At 42.8% G+C, this 19,924-nt stretch overlaps 1 protein-coding gene across 16 annotated transcripts in view; it reads left to right on the top strand.

Moving 5' to 3' along the window:
- si:ch211-200p22.4 (phosphatidylinositol-binding clathrin assembly protein) overlaps positions 1-19,911 on the top strand; it is a 70,245-nt gene extending 50,334 nt beyond the window's left edge. For 5 of the 16 annotated variants that reach the window (XM_014207405.2, XM_014207412.2, XM_014207407.2 and 2 more), the window contains 12 exons: positions 932-1,017; positions 1,141-1,270; positions 5,409-5,542; positions 6,479-6,579; positions 7,100-7,204; positions 10,884-11,042; positions 11,587-11,617; positions 12,467-12,629; positions 13,041-13,064; positions 13,787-13,843; positions 14,012-14,128; positions 14,396-19,911. In XM_014207405.2, the coding sequence (XP_014062880.1) occupies positions 932-1,017; positions 1,141-1,270; positions 5,409-5,542; positions 6,479-6,579; positions 7,100-7,204; positions 10,884-11,042; positions 11,587-11,617; positions 12,467-12,629; positions 13,041-13,064; positions 13,787-13,843; positions 14,012-14,128; positions 14,396-14,410 (1,122 nt within the window). In that variant the 3' untranslated portion in view covers positions 14,411-19,911. The remainder of the gene's footprint in view (positions 1-931; positions 1,018-1,140; positions 1,271-5,408; positions 5,543-6,478; positions 6,580-7,099; positions 7,205-10,883; positions 11,043-11,586; positions 11,618-12,466; positions 12,630-13,040; positions 13,065-13,786; positions 13,844-14,011; positions 14,129-14,395) is intronic. The other 11 variants (XM_014207406.2, XM_014207409.2, XM_045721862.1 and 8 more) reach the window with 8 other exon arrangements.
- Positions 19,912-19,924: the final 13 nt, after the last annotated feature.

Consider the following 19,924-nt stretch of genomic DNA (forward strand, 5'->3'; position numbering starts at 1 on the left):
TCAAAGCACATCTTGTTTTGAAAGATTGTCGGGGGATAACTAGCGATCAAAAAGGGGAAAATAAACTATTCCCTCTTTCTTTTACTTTTCTCTTTTGTTCTCTCTACCTCACTTTCTTTCCTCTCTGTGTGTCGGGTGGAATGTTTGGGGAATACGTACAGGGTTCAGTCAGAGTTCCTTGCTCAGTCTGTTTTTAACTTCTGTGCTTTTTTTGTAAGAGGGAATAGAATAGTGTGTGTGTCTGCTAATATTATTGATGTCTGATTTGGTCTTTAAACAATCTAAAGATTGTCTACTTTTGACCACAGCCACATTGATCGTTTGCGTTGATGTCACCATAGGTCATAAGGTGCCATTTGGTACACAACCTCCCATTTGAATGAATTTTCTCTTGGAACGTGTCTCAAATCACACCCAAATCTCTATATAGTGCACTACTTGTAGTGCGTAGGGTGCCATTTGGGACGCACACTTAGTAAAAGCCAAAGCGCCAGCCTTGCACACTAGGCTATGCCCTCTCAGAATGTTTATATGTTGGCATGAACCAGACAGGACAGAACGGAATTTATGTGCATGTTTCTCAACCTCCTTTACTACCTTCCTTTCCCCTCTGTTCTCTCCTCGTTTTTCTGTTTTCCGAAACGTATTATTAACCTACTAATACTGAGCACCCTATTCCCTATATAGTGCCCTACGAAGGGAATAGGGTGCCATTTGGGCCGAAGACGTAGTTCTATTCTGGGAAAGTGACGCATTGTGGGTCGACCTCTGGGACTAACAACCGTGTGTGCGTGTGTTTATTGATGTGTGTGACGTGTAAAGAAGTGAATGAGTGCGTCATGTCATGTGAAAGAGGAAGAGCTGGTTCTGTCTCTCACCCCCCACCCCTCTTCTGTTTTCTCTGCTTCTCCTCATACTCTCCTCCTTCCAGGCTCCAAGTAGTCTCCTGGAGGCTCTGGAGCAGCACCTAGCCTCTCTGGAAGGGAAAAAGACCAAGGAACTCACCGCTGATACCAGGTACTGGACTGGCGAGACAATGAACACTTGATGATATGTCATTGTAAAAATGTATAAGAAGCACACACAGAAAAGACATGTCCCCTCCTAATTCCTCTATTCTCGCCTCTGTCCTCTCCATAGAGCGTCCACCCTGTCCAGTGCGGTGTCGTCTCTGTCCAATACAGGCATGTCATTCAGCCGCATGGACGAGAAGGAGAGACAGCAGGCCTTAGAGGAGGAGCAGGCCAGACTGCAGGCCCTCAAGGTACAGGTAACACACCATTACACTAATACATAAAATTATACTACACCGATGCATCATTTTACACAGCTACACTAACCACCACTACACTGGTGGACAGGGGTAGTTAAATATGTTACTACATCATTACAACAAATTACACTGCTGCACAAAATTACATTTACATTTTTTTACTTAACCTTTATTTAACTAGGCAAGTCAGTTAAGAACAAATTCTTATTTACAATGATGGCCTACACCGGCAAAACCCGGATGACGCTGGGCCAATTGTGCGCCGCCCTATGGGACTCCCAATCACGGCCGGTTGTGATACAGACTGGATTTGAACCAGGGTGTCTGCAGTGACGCCTCAAGCACTGAGATACAGTGCCTTAGACCGCTGCGCCACTCAGGAGCCCTACATTACACCCTTAGCCTATTCAGATTTAACTGCCTGAAAACAGGATGTCCGCGGGTCCTTAAAGTCTTACAGTCGTTTCTGATTTAAAGTCATAAAATGTTTTAAGTTCAGTTTTCAAAAGTCTTAAAAAATCTGACGTTGATGACTACAGTGTTTCCGTTATATTGTGCTTAGTTGTTGCCACCCCGACCAAAAAAAGAAGGAACAGTTGAACATCAAACAGTACTCTAGGCACACTTTCAAGATGTTAGAGCTGTCCAACCACATGTGCACCTCAGTGTTTGCACGTCATGTGCGTGTACCAGTGTGGTTCCAGCCGTTGCCAGAGGAAAGAGCAAGGCAGCCTAAAATTTGATAGACAACAACACTAACTACAGCTGGGACGATTAACAGGAAATTACCGACACCGACATTGCCTTCTTACCAAAGCAATTTCGGGGGTTAGGCTATATAACGTTTCTCATGATTTTTTGTTGTTGTTCTAAAACCATTATTTGGTCAACAGTAATGTGCATTAACCTGCTTCCTGCAATAAAAGTATCTGCTGTGTCCATTTCGCTGCTGGCTCTCACTCCCGCTACCCCCTTTGCACATGGCGAGGAGGGAGAGAAGCGCAAGCATACTGATAGTTGAGCAACATTTTTACATGTAATTGCGGGAAAGACAGTTTTTAAAACAACTATTGTTACTGTTCTCAAACAAGAGGAAATCTAAGCTTTATGTGAGAAATAACACCACTTTACAAACGTCGTATGTAATTGAGATGCTCCGCCAACGGAGCGTGCCATTTGCGGTGAATACATCAAGTAGCCTATATATAGGCCTACCAATGGAAAGTTTTTGTAGAACATTCAATTTGCTGTCAGATCAATTGCATGGCTGTCTAGGAACAATATCATATTTAGAGTTGGCAATCTAGATAATGTGTTTTGAGTTCCTACTTCCTCAGGTGGTAAATTATGTAGTATATAGGCATAGCCTAGGCCAATATGCACAAAGAACTCGTACGACTTCCTCAACGATGACAAGCGTGCTCTTGGTTGCCATGACATCCTCCTCCAGACAGGCCAGGGGAGCGGGGGCGACTCCTGTTTCAAAGCGGGTGAAGAACTTGTTTAGTTCATTGGCTGTAGAGGCACACCCTCTCGTCCAGGCAGGGATGCGTTGCCTACCTTTGAAGGGGACGTTTGCCATATTCTAAATGCCCAACCAGGCAGACCGAGAGTCTCCCTGTTACATTATCTGCACCATATCCTTGTACTGGCATCTCACCTTTTTTTTAATCTCTTTGTTCCCCTATCTCTGTACCTCTTTTCTTTTGAGTGCGTTCCCGGAGGTAAACACTTGTTTCTTCCTATTAAGCACCACTTTCAATTCTTTGGTCACCAATGGTTTGTTAGGAAATATCTTGCATGTTTTTTGGGATCATCAAATCAACACAGAATCAATATAGTCAATATAGCCAGATATTACGTTAGTCAACTCGTTCAGGTCAGCTGATGATTCTTCAAATACACTCCAGGTGGTACATTCAAAGCATCACTGCAATTGATCAATACTGTCATTGTCCCACACCTGTATTTGTTTTTCCACCACCTTCTCCTTTTTCAGTAACTGTCTATAAGTTGGTCGTAGAAAAACAGTGTTATGATCTGATCCACCCAGTAGAGGTCTGGCCAAGGATGAATAGGCTTTGGGGACCGAGCCGTAACATAAGTCAATGATCTTATTTTTCCTTGTTAGACAAGTCACATACAGCATCAAGCTCTTGAGCGAGGTTAAAAATTATGTCACCTGGGTTGACACTGTTTGCTCTTGGATGGGTATAAACAACTGTCAAAACAAGCTGGGGGAGGTAGAAGGGGAGAAGTGACACTGATAGCAGCTCTATAACATGGGTGCATATTTTTTTTCCTGACAATGGTAGTTTTACACCATCTTTTTCATTTTGCAGAACAGACTCTGCCTCCGTGCTCCTTACCAGTAGCTTCACTGTCTCTGTCAATACGTGTGATAGTGAATCTGTCAGGGGTGACTTCAGTCGGGCACCGCCTCCGACAGCCAAGTTTCAGGGAAATCCATCACACAGGCCTCCCTGTATTCATATAGATACCGTGAGTTTGCCCATAATTCGTCCATTTTCCCCTTAAAACTGTTACGGCTAGATGTTCCGCTAGCGTCATGAGCATGCACGACAACATCCGGTGAAATTGCAGAGAGCGAAATTCAAATTAAATTACTAGAAATATTTAACTTTCATAAAATCACAAGTGCAATACACCAAAATAAATCTTAACTTCTTGTTAATCCAGCCACCGTGTCAGATTTCAAAAAGGCTTTACGGCAAAAGCAAACCATGCGATTATCTGAGGAGAGCACCCCATTATACAAACGCATGAAAATCATATTTCAACCAAGCAGGTGCGACACGAAAGTCAGAAATAACGATGTAATTCATGCCTTACCTTTGAAGATCTTCTTCTGTTTGCAATCCAATATGTCCCAGAAACATCACAAATGGTCCTTTTGTTCGATAAACTCCTTTTTTATATCCCCAAAATGTCAATTTATTTGGCGCAATAGATTCAGAAAAACACCGGTTCCAACTCGCCCAACATGACTGCAAATTATCTAAGTTACCTGTAAACTTGGTCCAAACATTTCACCAACTTTCCTAATCCATCCTTAGGTATCCTAAAACGTAAATAATCAATAAAATTTCAAATGGGATATACTGTGTTCAATAGCGGATAAAATCAAAGTGGAGCAAGCTCCAGGTTACGTGCCCCAAACAAGAGAGTCCACTTGGCTTGACACTCATTCTGAATAGCTGTACTTCTTCACTTCTCAAAGGAAAAACATTAACCAATTTCTAAATACTGTTGACATCTAGTGGAAGCCATAGGAACTGCAATCAGGTGCCTCATAAATCTAGTTTCCCATAGAGAAAACAGTGAACTCAACTTTTTTTTTTTTTTCCCTGGATGTTTTGTCCTCGGGGTTTCGCCTGCCAAATAATTTCTGTTATACTCAGACATCATTCAAACAGTTTTAGAAACTTTAGTGTGTTCTATCCAGATCTACCAATTATATGCATATCCTAGCTTCTGGGCCTGAGTAGCAGACAGTTTACTTTGGGCACGCTTTTCATCCGTACGTGAAAATATCGCCCCCTATCCCAAAGAGGTTAAGCGATTGGACATTGGAGAGCAGGATAGTTGGAAGCGCAATCTTTGTTTTGTTCCTCTGCAGCACACCGCCTTTCCCCTTTTCCTCTTCCTTCTTAGTAGTCCTTCAACCAGGTTGTTTTGTCTCACGATCTCTGCAGGTATGTGCCCTTTGATCGGTTCTCCCGAACGTGAGTTATTACATTGTAAAAGAGAGTTTCTGCAGTAGCGGATGTGTGGCGCCGCCAACTTTTTTGTATATTTGCGTGCTGTTTCAGGTACCAGCAAAAGTAATCCAAGTAGGAGAATTATCAACTGTATGCACTTCATGTCCCTCTACCGTAGCTTAATCGGTAATCCGATGCAACGTAAAACACTATTAAACTACTAAAAGCAAAGCAACCAAAACGGACGAGTTTAAACAAGGAACAAACGCTGTAGGGCACCACTGCGCAGCGCCCCAAGACTGATTGGAGCCTGCTCAGTCTGATGCTGCTCAGTCTGTGCCAAGCATGAATCCCTGAGTCATACCCAACTTTGTGTTTGGTAACTGTGTGAGTGTTTTTCTGTGTTTCTCCAGGACCAGCGTCTGAAGGAGATTGGCATGTCCACTCCATCTGCCTCCCCCAGTACACAGTCTATGGGCAGTGTCAACAACAACCACCACAACACCAATCAAGGCATGGAGCTATTCAGTGCACCCTCCACCAACAGGTACTACTGTTATAACATGGTTACTACAGGTCGTAGGAGGTTATCTAGTGTTATAAAGGTATGATTTGATGTGATTATTCTATTCAGATTTATGTTTCTTTTGATTATAGATTCTTTCTGTGATTTTTTGTTGTTGTTGTTGTTGGGGGGTTCAAAGGTTGGTATCAAAGTTTGTTTTGTTGACTTAAAGGGATTGTTCAGGCAATCTATATTTCAGTGGAATTACCCTAACCGTGAGTTGTTTCTCAAGCCAGAAGTTAGCATATTAGCATTGTCGAAATTCATTAACATAAAAACAGGCGAACCGATGTTAGCAAAACTACAAGCCGAAACTTCCTCAAAAACACGTAGCGTCGATACTCACGAAGAACCTGTCCATGTTCTTCCCCGCAAGAATGTTATTTTTCTAGTAATATCTAAATGCTGAATATCTGTATATTCCAATGCTCTGATAGTGTCATCAAGCCACCGGTGAGTGCCCAATGGAATATACAACTTTATTGTCCATGTTACAGCAAACAGAAACAGAGAGACTACATGAGGAAATGTAGTCTCACAATTCCAGCGACTATTTCAGCAGTATGCGTGTTAGAAAATTGTGAACTCCACCAACTACCGAACTTGGTTTTGAAGTGTTTTTGAGCAGGTTACGGCTTGCTGTGCAGCTTTGCTAACATTGGTTTGGTTGTTTACATTCATGAATTTTGATGATGCTAACTCCTGTCTGTGGCAAAACATTGATTATTGTGCATTCTGTCACTATGGGCCTTAATACACAACTCAAGGTAAGGTAAATTCCACCGAAATATATAGATTTCACCTGAACTAACCCTTCAATTGTTGATTGTTTGGGCATATAGGGGCAATTTGAATCACATTTATTTACTCATTGATTTTCTTTCCCTCTTCCCTGTCTCCTCTTATTTCTCTCTCTAGCATGCCCAACCTCAGTAGTGATCTATTTGACCTGCAGCCAGCCTTCCTACCTGCTGTCCAGAGCACTCCCTCTATCTCTACAGCCACCAGTGCCTGGGGAGGTAGGTCACACACATTTGGACACAAACGTGCATGCAATATACACATGGAAATACACACACACTCACACACACAGTTTTTATCTACTTAGCCTCCTGAACTTCAGGTTCAGATCCGGGCCAGAGTATAGTGTTGATTAGCTGTGTGTTATATCACACACTACACAAGTTTCAGTTAACCCATGTGTTCTGACAAGCCTGTCTTTAAAGTCAGGTGGCTTTTCAACTGTACAAATTCATGTTCATGTGTATCTGAGTTCTCTTCATGTCTTCAGTCATTCATGTGTTCATTCATCCATCAATTAATTCACTTGTTTCATCCACTTATCGTCCATCCGTTCAGCCATCACTTTCTCATCCGCTAGAAGCACCGAAACGGCTAAAATATTATGTTTTACATTTTGTCCAATAAACGTTATTTTAAAGAACATATGGTTCGACAGACACAGATACCAACCAACCCAGAGGTTGAAGAGAACCGTTACAATAGTAATATGTAGCCTTTATGACCTTTGTCCCCTAGGTGCTGCTGAGCCAGCTGAGTCATCCATGAGTGTAGATTTTGATGCTGTTTTCGGGGGCGGGGCTAGAAGACAGGCCAATAACGACGTGCAGCCTGCCACCGATGGTAAAGAGACACAACGGTTACGTCCCAAATGGCAACCTATTCCCTTTATAGTACACTACTTTTCACCGGGGCCCATAGGGCACTATATAAATTGCCATTTTGGACACACACAACCCTAAATAAACCTACTAAACAACCTCTGGCTTAGCTTACTGCTCCCCTATAACAACTATAATCAACTACTTTTAGTGCTGGGTCAGATATCTGATTTGGTTTTGCTAATGGCCGCTAAGTAAATCAACCTTTTCAAGCGTGGGCCTGTATCCACAAGTCGTCTTAGAGTAGGAGTACTGATCTAGGATCAGTTTTCCCTTTTAGATCATAATGAATACAATTATATGGACATATACTATATCAGCACTCTTACTCTGAGATGCTTTATGGATACAGGCTCTGGTTTAGATTTCTGGTTGGGTTTTGCTATGGACCAGCTAATCCTTAGCCACAGCTTAAGGCCTGGGGTTTCTACTACCACAGTTTCCATTTGTGTGTTTTTAAAGCCTTCAGTAGGAATTTCCTGGTGGTGATCTCACTCCATTCCATCTGTTTGTAACTTATCTCTCTCTCTATGCATGGTTTGTCATCTCAGTCCGTTCCTAATCGCCTGTCACTCATCCATTTGTTGTCGTCCACACCATCCCACACTCTACACAGACAATCCATCTCTTTGGAGGCACTGAGGTGGTACCTTTCCATCTGTTCTCCTCTCCATCTCTTTCCCTCATCTGTCCTCTACTCCCTCCATTCTCAGCCTTTCCAAACAATTAGCTTAATAGTTAACTAATAGTTAACTTTCTTTCCTGCCCTCTGCTCTGTATGTTATGGTGAGTGGGCTAGTTTTCTGATTCTTTCCTTCTCTCTCCCTTCCTCCGTGTGCTAGTTGTCTCTGATCCTTCCCTTCTGTTTCCTGCTTGCAAAGCAGGAAGTTCTTACTTCATGAATGTGGCCTATGGCCAGATGGCACCCTATTCCCCATTGGGCTCTGGTCAAAAGTAGTGCACTATGGTAGTATGGGCTCAGGTCAAAAGTTGTGCCCTACATAGGGAATAGAGTGACATTTGGGACGCATAGCTATGTCAGCACAATGTCCAGAAGCTAGACACCGCTTCCTAAACAAATATTATTTGTCCTTTTTTTTTTTTCGCTCCCTCACTTTTTTCTGTGATGGGAGGATAAGGAGTGATGGGAGGTGGCAGCTGTCTGTGCAGCTCTGTTGTGCTCCCTGTCTTATTTTTTTTCCTCCCCTACGCTACTTTGTCTTGCCCTCCTTCGATCGATCTTCCTCTTCTGTCATACACTGATTGCCCCTATTTGTCTCTTTTCTCTCTCCCTCTCCACCCTCTCTCCCTTCTCCCTCCCCCCCTACCTCCACCATCCCTTTCCCTACCTCTCTCCTAGTTGAGGGAAATGTGTTCCCATTTTTAGAATTACTGTTGACAGACCATTGTGGTACTAATGTATTGTTTGCACAGTGAAATACTCCATGACTGTGTCCCAAATGGCAGCCTGTGGGCCTTGGTCAAAAGTAGTGCACTATGTAAGGAATAGTGTGCCATTTGGGATGGAGCCATGCAGTGTAACCAGACCAATCAGCCCTGTACAGTAATAGAGTATTATACCACACACACACCGGTCAGCCTACAGTACAGCCTCAATAAGTGTAATGACTCAACAACATGACACCATAAGCACATAAATCCATCATAACACAAATATAGCTACTGCTGCTGAGCCTAGAAATGGAAGGAATGGAACAAACACCATTTCTCATAATTCTGCTACTGATGCTGACTAGAAACTGAAGGAGTAGACAGGGCACATCTACTGTTTGAGTCTACATATGGAATTAATATAATCCGTCAGCATGACTCCACAACATGTCAGCCACAAGGAACTACAGTGCCTTCAGGAAGTATTCATACCCCATGACTTATTCCACATTGTTGTTACAGCCTGAATTAAATATATTTTCTAACCCATCTACACACAATACCCCACAATGGATTTTTTGCAAATGTATTGAAAATGAAATACAGAAATATTGAATTAATTTCATTATTCACACCCCTTTGCTATGACGCTCCAAATTGAGCTCAGGTGCCTCCAATTTCCTTTAATCATCCTTGAGATGTCACTACAACATGGAGTCCACCTGTGGCCAATTAAATTGTTTGGATTTAGATGGAAACACCTATATAAGGTCCCACAGTTGACAGTGCATGTCAGAGCAGAAACTATACCATGAAGTTCAGGTAACTATCCGTAGAGCTCTGAGTGAGAATTGTAACGAGGCATATATTTGAGGAAGGGTTTAAAACAATTTCTAGAATGTTAAAAGCTTCTAAGAGCATTGGGGAAAAATACAGAACTACCCAGACTGGTCGGACAACCTCTAGGCACAAACTGAGCAACCAGGCAAGAACAACCTTGGTCAGGGAGGTGACCAAGAACCCAACGACCTCTCTGACAGAACTACAGAGTTCCTTGGCTTAGATGGGAGAACCTGCCAGAAGGACAAGAGTCTCTACAGCACTTAACCAATCTGGGCTTTATGGGAGAGTGGCCAGACAGAAGCCACCCCTGAGAAAAAGGCACATGACGGCACGCCTGGAGTTTGCAAAAAGGCACGTGAAAGACACTGGAGTGGCAGAAGAGTCTGTGGTCTGATGATGATATAAAAATGGAACTCTTTGGCCTGAATACAAAGTGCTATGTTTAACACCATCCCTACCGTGAAGCATGGTGGTGGCAGCATCATGCTATAGGGATGCTTTTCAGTGGCAGAGACTGGTATGGATAGAGAGAACAATGAATGGAACCAAATATAGCCAAGTCCTTGATACGAACCTGCTTCAGAGTGCTAATGACCTTAGACTAGGGTGAAGATTTACTTTCCAACAGGACAATGACCCAAAGCATACAGCCGGAATGGCTTCAGAACAAGAATGTGAAAGTCCTTGAGTGGCCCAGGCAAAGCCCAGACTTGAATCCCATTGAAAATCTGTGGAAAGACTTAGATTGCTCCCCATCTAATTTAACAGAGCTTGAGGTAATCTGCAAGGAAGAATGGGAGGAAATCCACAAATCCAGATGTGCAGAGCTTATACAGACATACCCAAGACGACTCAACGCTGTAATCGCAGCCAAAGTTGCTTCTACAAAGTATTGACTCAGGGGTGTGAATACTGCAAAAATGTCAAACATGTTTTACTTTGTCGTTATGGGCTATATGTGTAAATGGGTGATGGGGAGAAAATCTATTTAATCAATTTTGAGCAGGCTGTATAGCAAAAAAAATTGAATTATATCAAGGGATATGAATTCTTTCTGAAGGCAATGTAAATCCAGCACAACACAAATACTGCTGCTCAGCCTAGAAATATGATGTATAGACGGGACACAGCTACTGAGCCCTGAGCGTAGAAATAAAATGGTACACATCCTTTTTATTTTCTGTACGTGTCATGATACTGAACAGATGGTTTGTGATCCCACAGCCTGATCTTGCCTCCCAAGACCTCTTTTCTCTTGCTTGAGTCAAATCTTTCCTGCATGTGCACTACTTTTCTTTAACCTCATATCTCATCTGTGTGTGATACTTGCCTATTCTTTGTGTTTGTCTAATCTCTATGTATGAATATTGTAATTAAATCTGTCTCCCTGTGTATCTGTCCCCCAGGGTTTGATGCTCTAGGGGACCTGCTGAAGCCCACAGTGCCCAGCCACAACCAGGCTCCTCCCATGGCCCTGCACCACCCCGGTCACCCCCATCCAGGGCACCCAGGAGGCAAGCTGCTGGCCAATGACCTTGACTCGTCCCTCGCCAACCTCGTTGGCAGTGAGTACTGTATAGACAACATAGATTGTTCTTTTGTATCCTCACATCTGTCTGTTTCTGCCTCTTTCTCCCCTCTGCCTCCATTTGTTTCGGCTTTCTTTCGCTTTGTGCTTTCTCCTTACTCCTCATGTGACTCTTTTCTCCCCCTTGGTCTTGTCCTCTAGTGAATGTCTCTGCCAATGGTAGAGTTGTCAATAGAAACAGTTGGGCCAGGCTAATGGTAGCGGATGGCCTATCTGCCAGCGCTATTGCCTGAGAGCCATTGGTGGGAAGGGAGAGGACACACAGAGAGAGGAACCCAGTAGGGAGGCACTAGTCTCAGTCTACTGTATGTTTAGCAGCCTTCACTACCCCCCCAGGGCTGGCCGGCTCTCTCTCTCTCTGTCTGCCTGTCTCGCTGTCTTTTAGATGGACTCACTCACTTTTTTTCAAACCCTCTGATGCTTTTGCTCTCTTCTCTTTCTCATACTCACTTCCTTGTTCCCTTGCTTTCTCTTGCTCTCCTCTTTCTGTTTCACCATCCCTCGCTCTCTCTCGTCCTCAGATCTGCAGTTCGGAGGAGCCCCAGCCAAGAAGTAAGTGTAGGAGTTGTGATGCGTGTGTGTCTCTCTGAGTTGGGAAGTGATGTTGTGCCAGACTACTTCAGCGTTTTCCCTAGACAATAGAAGGCTTTGGCGGGCTGGCATCCTAAAGTTCTCCAGTCCCAGGCAGCCCCTGCTCAAAACAGTCTACTTCAAGACATGAGAAACAAAACTAAAATAAACTTGAATAAGTATCTAGTGAATGGGAGTTATACTAGTGTTTTTAATGACAAAACAATGTGTTGTATCAACAATGGAACTGACTGACTGCAGGGTTTTCCCTAGACGATAGACTTTATGGCGGACTGCCATCCCACTGTGCTAGGGCGAGCCGACTCAAAGCCTAGCCAACGCTGAAAAGCTTCTGTGCTGCTCAAATCGATTGAAAAATAAATGTAAACTAAAATAACTTGCCTGCATTATTCAAATCTGCAGGATTTTACCTGTAACAAGACACACATTGAGACCTAGTGAAGAGCTCGAGCTACAATATTGTAATAATATATTCTATTTTTAACACGCTTTTCAAAAACACATGCAGGCTTGTATAACTAACCTTGTGGGTCCACACAATTCAGTCCCATTCAAAATCCTGTTTTCCCTGAACCCTAAACCTTAACCCTAGCTTCTAAACCTAATTCTAAACCTAATTCTAACCTTAACCCCCATTTAGAAATAGCATTGACCTTGTGGGGACTAACAATGTCCCAAGTTGGTCAAATCTTGTTCGTTTACTTGTTTACTTGACCAGAAGTCCTCACAAGTATAGTCAAACACCTCCACACCTGCATAATATCCATGGTAACAGTTGATTAACGAGTGTGGTGTTTTTGCGCGGTGCATTTTGTCGCTGTGTGCTCCGGTGTTCAGGCCAGACATGCAGTGGAGTCAGCCTGGAGAGAAGAAGCTAACTGGGGGACACAGCTGGCAGAGCAAGACCATGACTAGCACCACGGCCTGGAACCCTGCTCCCATGGCCCCTGCACCCATGCCTGTACAACACATGGTGAGTGTGTGTGTGTGTGTGTGTGTGTGTGTGTGTGTGTGTGTGTGTGTGTGTGTGTATTATGTTACCTGTTTAGAGGTTATGTCCAGGTGCAATAGATATGCTCTAGCCAAGACTGTGAGTGTGTGCGCTAGTCTAGACTGAGTGCTGAGCTTGCCAATGGATGATTGTCGTCCCGATCTCTTCCACAATACTGGCTGACTGTGGAAATCTGTCACTAACCCCTGGCTTCTTCTCTTCCTCCCCTCTGTCTCTTTCTGTCTCGTTCTCTTCGCTGTAATTATCTTCTGTTCTTTGCGTTGTCATCCTCATTCCTCTCATCCTGTTTCTGCTGCGTTTAATTCACCTTCCTCATTGCCTCTTGCGCGCTCTCTCTCTCTCTTTCGCACTTTGTGCGTCCTTGCCATGCAGAATGGGATGTTCTATGCCAGTTATGTAAGTAGTAGGGTTTGTCCCAAATGGCAGCCTATTCTATATATAGGCACAGGGTGAAAAGTAGTGCACTATCTAGTCTTTTTGGAGCGACTTCTGGTCTTTATTAATATTCTTTACCCAAAAGTGTACATGCATTGTGAAGTGTACTCTCACTCCTCCTCATGCATTTGATTGGTGCAAGCATGGCTGAAGGAAGTTTCCACCATATTTCTTACATCGGTCCATTTGTTTTTAATCCATGAGGGGGAGTGTACACACCGGGTCAGTATCAGCTCAGTGCGATCTCTCCCTCCCTCCTGCATTCCTCCCCTACTTGTTGTTTTGTTTTTAAAGATAAGAGGGATTTTTTTCCCCCTCCCCCCTGTACTCGTAGTTGAAATGATTTCCTCACCCTACTGCCACCTACTGCCGCCTTTTAGAGACTAGTGTTTATTTCTACCAGGGAGAGGCACGCTACTGTTCTCATTAGGTGCTTAACTGATAACAAATTAGCCTAGTGCAGTATTTTATAGGAGCCACTGCTCTAGTCAATTCGATTTTTACAACCTCCCGTCCACGCATGCTGTTTTACCTGTGTTTATCTGTAGTTGTGAATGTGATGGTGTCCATGAGCATCGGTGATGTCATTACCTGTACCTCCTTCGCTGTATAGACTCACCTTTTAGCCTCTCCGCCTGCACTATTTTTGAGTTGCTAGTCAGGTCTCTCTCTCTCTCTAACAGGCTCCAGCTCCTATGACATTCCCAATGACGACGCCGCAAGTGCCTATGTATGGAATGGTCAGTACTGCTCAGTGCCTACACGCAACAGGACACATTCAACATCACGTGTATAACCCAGATGTATTGTGCTAGGAGAATTACCGTGGTCGAGCATTCGAAAGAAAAGTGTAACCAACAAAGAGACGACATACTTGAGTACTGGAAAAATGTTTCTCCCTCTCTCAGGTTCCCCCTCAAATGGGTCAGATGGGGGGTGTACAGTTGATGGCCCCCCAGCCCATGATGTACAACCAGCCTGTACTCAGACCCACAAATCCCTTTGCCCCCATGCCTGGAGCCCAGGTAACCACTCACCATTTCTACAGCCCTACCACCTTACACCATAATACCACATCCCTATTACCCCTTTAAACCCCACAAACCTCTGTCACCATCCCTAAAGCCCAAGGAAACCCTCCCCCCAAACCCTTTAGTTCAGATTGGCCCCCATCCATATAGTTCAGGTACAACCCAAATGCCTGCCCTGCCCAACCTTTAGTTCCTCTTTGACGAGTCTTCTTTGTGTTAAACCCTATAGTCTGTCTTTATTTCTGACTGTCTCTCTTTCAGATGCAGTTCATGTAATCTCATGGGGGGAGCAGAGTGCCGAAAGCGATGGCAAAACACACACCGAGCGAACCACCGAAGACTAAATGAACGAAGGAATGACAGACAGACGAAAGGACAGATAGAAGGAAAACCAACCAACACCAAATATAAGAGGAGAGGAAGAGAGAAGAAAAAGAAAGGCAGGATGAACCCGGGAGATGAGAAGGGTGGAAGGCTAGAGCACGGAGGAGGGGATATGTGATAATAAAGGCGCAGCTCTCTGTCTGAAACAGCCCCCCCCCCCCCGAAAAAGTTATAAATAAATACTGTATATTAAAAAAATAAAGCGCAGAAGCCCATTACTGGGTTTAAAACTACCTAAAACTTGAATGTGTAGGTTGTTTTCAGTCGACAGAGTGAAGGGGGCAGGGGTTAGAGGTCCTAAGTTTATTGCACTTAGGACCAGTGTATACATTATGAAGTCTCTTTGTTGGGTTAGTTTGTCTTCTGTTACGTTTTCTGGTCATTGGTGTACATAGGTAGCCTAGGCTCTGTTACGGTTACTGGGACTGTATGTATGTTGCTACTAAGCTGATATTGAGCAATTTGTCACACAGAGTAAAAGCGGGACGGAGAAGAGGGGATCTAGCCATAGGCAGAACAGACAGGTTTGGATTGAAATAGATCTGTAGGTTAAAGTTGTATCCACCCTCTTTGGTTGCATCCACACAGGTAGGAAGACGTAGGTGTTTGGATTCAGTTTTTATATCTCGAAGCACTTGTGTGTGCCCGCACGCCGTTAATAAACCATTTCTTTGTGAGCTGGTCTCTACTGTCTTTCTTAGCCGACAGGTCACCAATTGGAGCGGTTTCTAGAAATCTTTATTTTAATTCTCCAACTTTCTCACCATTACTGATATCGATCAAACCGGTGGAACCAAAGTCGCACAGTACCGTTTGTCCCTGCTCGCTTGCCATTCTTGACTGTTAGGTAGCGAAGAAAAGCACTTACGTTACCCAAGGGAGCTGTTTCAGACATGGAGAAGCCTTCACCAAGCGCAATCAGACTGAGTATAAAACATTAAGGATAGCCCTCTACACTCATCCTCACAACCACCATCATCCTACCACCAGCCTAACCCTCAACCGCTTCTTATGTCTATTTGTCCATGGAGAGCCACTAGAGAACTGTTGTAAAATGTTTTTAATCCCTCCCTCTACTTTATTTGTGTCTCTTGTAAGAACAGTTTCTTCTTCATCCTCAGTGTGTCCTTAAATGTTGACGGATTCGCACGCACACTAAATTACACACCCACGAGCATTAACGTGCAGACACACACACACACACACACACACACACACACACACACACACACACACACACACACACACACACACACACACACACACACACACACCTCCATCCTGTGGAAACAATGTTTGATTTCAGAATAGGATCATTCTGACGGTTGATGTCACAATTTGTGGTTCCTCTATCATAATGTCCATTGCTCTCGATGGTGTCCTATTGTTGCTGAAGCCATATGCAGTCATTTTCTTCCCAACTGTCAAGATGGGTCAAATGAAAGGATGTCAAAGTAACTTTTTGTGTCAAAGGAAGGATATTGTCAAACTGTTAACGACTCAACAGAACTGTTTAATGTTTGTATTTTGAACAAATATATGTGCCAATAACTTTGGTACTGGTTAGCGCTGAATGAAACTTAATTGGCAAGGGTTACTTTATTGTTAAATATTTGCGGGACATGGAGTTGAAATGACCACCCAATACTGGTTTGAGCATACTCTTGGTCCCATAGGCTTTATAAAAGGATGTCAATGTAACTGAACTGTTGGTGCCAAATGTCAAAACAGGTATAGGGTCACAGTTGCCACACTTTTCACTGTCTAATTCCCCTGTATAACACACATTGATGTGTTTAAAACCTGTATAACACACATTGGTGTGTTATATATGCCATGCGTTTCTCATTTAGGACTGTTTTCTGTTTACTTCCTATATCTTGACGCTAAAGCCAATAGTGAGTTATGCCCCCTAGTTATGTTATGTGCACATATATAAATGTCATTTATTCTTTTTGATGAACAAGCTGAAATGTTGCACTGAGATGACCTCATTCAGAACCTGAAAGAAAGGAGAGAATTGGTCATAAATTAATGGATCAAATCAGTGTGTGGCTCACGTACACAGATTTGCAGGTGCGGCGGAGTGCTAGTGTTTTGAATGCATGTGCAGATCCCTAAGACGAACCCTTCCCCTTGTCCACATCACCAGTGAGTTGAGTACTGTGGAGCGTCTAACGCTGATCCTTTTCACTTTCTAGTAGACCTAGCTCTCTAGAACCCTATCTTTGCTGCTCTTCGGTCTAGTACGTATAGCTCTATATTCACCTCTTGGTGACTTGCCAATTGCCATTGTCTTCAAGATTATCTTGGTGGATCGTCACTGTCTAGTAGACCTAGCTCTAAATTCCCCTCTTAGCCTCTTGTCACTGTCTAGTATGTATAGCTTTAGCTTCTCTTGGTTTTTCTTTTCCGTCAAGTATATGTGTCAAACTCATTCCACGGGGTGAGTGTTTGCGAGTTTTCGCTCCACCCTTGTACTTGATTGATGATTTTAAAGTCACGAATTAGGAACTCCCCTCACCTGGTTGTCTAGGTCTTAATTGAAAGGGAAAAAAACTAAAACCTGCAGACACTCGGCCCTCCATGGAATGAGTTTGACACCCCTGGTCTATTAGATATATTTCAAGAATTGTCTCCAGGATCTCTTTAGATTCATTCCCCTTCTGACCTCGTTTCATTGTCTAGTAGAACTATATCCAGATAGAATCTCCTCTTGGAGTCTTTTCACTGTCCAGTATGTATAGCTCTAGATTCTTCTTGCTTCTGCTTTTGGAGATGCTTTACAATCCCCTTTGTCTTCTAACTTCCTGTTTCTTCACTGGACTCTGTCATAGGCCGTCACTTATCATGCTGTGTGTGGGTGTGTACGCCATCTTTAAACTTATACTGTCTCTGATTGGATCATATGCATTTTATGTCTTGTCGGTGAAACCAAACTATCCACAATGGCTAAGGGAGATGTATACTCTCTGAAGAATTAAGTCTGTAGTCTTGAAGTATTTGAGGGTTCTGGTGGTACTAGTCTTTGTCTGTAGGAAGGATTGCCTCGCTATAGTAGTACCTGTGTAAAAGGGGGTTGAGAACCAGTGGTGGTCGTTTGGAAGTTGGAAGTTAAAGGTCCAATGCAGCCGTTTTCATCTCTATATCAAATCATTTCTAGGTAACAATTTCGCACCTTTTGATTGTTTTCAATTAAAATAGTGAAAAATAAGCAAAAATAGCAGTTTCTCAAGCAATCATTTTGTTAGGATTGTCAGGGAGTGGTCTGAGTGGGGAGGGGAAAACTAGCTGTAGGTTTGGAACGCTCTTATTGGTCTATAAAATTTACCGCCTGGTGATGTCACCAAGCAAGCCAAAACGCCATCCCACCAAAACAGGCTAAAATTTGACAGTCTTTTCAAACATCTCTAACACTAAAAGGGCATAATCATAATTTTCACTATCACACTATTATTTCAACCTTATAGTGTGGATATATATTAAACACAGAAACCCTTCTCTGGGCTCCTCGTACTGTGATAGTCCCTTACTCAGGAGGGTCGGAAGCTCTTGGTATAAGTTGCTCTAAAAGACAGATCTAGGATCAGCAAACCCTTGGGGAGAAATGCAAAACTGACCTTAGATCAGTGTTAACTATATTTGCATCCCAATGGCACCCTATTCCCTATGTAGGCCTCTGGTCAAAAGTAGTGCACTATATAGGGAATAAGATGCCATTTGGCACACAATCCTTGTTTGGCACTGAAGTTGATGAGCACAGCTTTTTTCTTTTTCTCTTGAATTTATCATGTCTTATGTTCTCTGGTTCTTCAGTAGTTTCATTTCTCTCTTTTTAAGTCATTTTTAAACTAGATTGTTGTTCTGCATGGTATCCAGGCTTGCCTGTGTTTTGTGTGTCTTTTGAACTGGTTTCAAAACAGTGGAAGAATAGCAGAGGGGGAGAGTGACAGTGTGGAGACTACAATGTAGATTGTCCTATTATAATCTTAGGGGGTGCGTCTCAATAATCTTAAGTGTCTTTCTCTCTCGTCTCCTAAAACCAGAAGAGTGTTAGCTCCCAGAGCGAATGCCAACAATGTCAAATCACACTGATGGTCTGTTTTATGGTAGGCTTTTCTTCCCCTGTGCATGGTCGTGATGATGATGATGATGTTCTTTCTACAACTCCCCTTAAAAGCATGATCTGATTTACTGTCTGTTAAAACTCGTTCAAGTGTCCGGGTTGTCATGGTTGCGTTTCTGATTACATGCTGCAAGGACAGACACCCCTAACCATAGATCTAGGGTGAATCTCAATAGTAATTCCGTGACTCCTTGCGTCCTCTGTCCTCAAAGCATTGGAAGAGGTGGTCTGGGGGTGTAGCCAAACCCTTACTTTTCCAAAGATGCCACGTTACTTTTCCCTTTATTGAAATGGGTCTTTTTGATCATATCTGCAAGTGTAGTACCCTCTGGTGGTGAGTCCCTGTAATAACACAGAAATTGAAGACGTCATCAACCTGAAATGAAAAAGGAACACAGGGAAAGAGGAATGGCTTTTTGGGGTTAAACGGATACATTTGGATAAATCTCTCCATAAATGCATCAGTTTATCTGTTATAATCTGATACATTTGCTCATTTTCAGTCAGTGTTTGTTCAACGATCTTGTGCACATTTTTTTCCTACATGTTTTTTTGGAAACAACTACTCTTCTGATAGCTGCCTGGTGATAACTATGTAAATATAAATAGAAACATGCAAACACATACACACACACACACACACACACACACGCATCCTAATCCCTGTAGTGTACTATACAGGGAATATAGGCTGCGTTTACACAGGCAGCCCAATTCTGATCTTTTGCCCAATTATTGGTAAAAGAGCTGATCTGACTGGTCAAAGACCAATTATTGAATTGGGCTGCCTGTGTAAACGCAGCCATGGTGTCATTTGGGACACATCCATACACACACATCTGCCATAATGTTATTTTTGTCTTTGTATTATTATTTTTCTGAACATGAGAGCTATTTGATATTTGCATTATACATTATATAGATATATTATAATAATACCCAATGGGTGATTAAACGTATGAAGAAGGGGATTGGCTGCATATCTACAGGTCACCAATGGATCGTCAATGGATGTCATTGATTGATTGTCAAGGATGCCAAATGATTCAGAGAATCACACCTTTGTCTCTGATTATTCTTCTTGTTCTTCCCCCTCTCTTTGTACATTTTTATTTATTTATGCAGAAATATTAGGATTTTATTAAGCATGGAAATAATACAAAACGAACGTTACAGAAATACAAAAATCATTGGCTTTTATTTTACTTACTGTGTTTATTTTGATTATCTTTTTTTGAAAGAAATAAAGTCATTTTCCATTCCTAAAGCTTTTTGTGATT

Source organism: Salmo salar, chromosome ssa07 (genome assembly GCF_905237065.1).
Source record: "Salmo salar chromosome ssa07, Ssal_v3.1, whole genome shotgun sequence".
NCBI classification, from domain to species: Eukaryota; Metazoa; Chordata; class Actinopteri; order Salmoniformes; family Salmonidae; genus Salmo; species Salmo salar.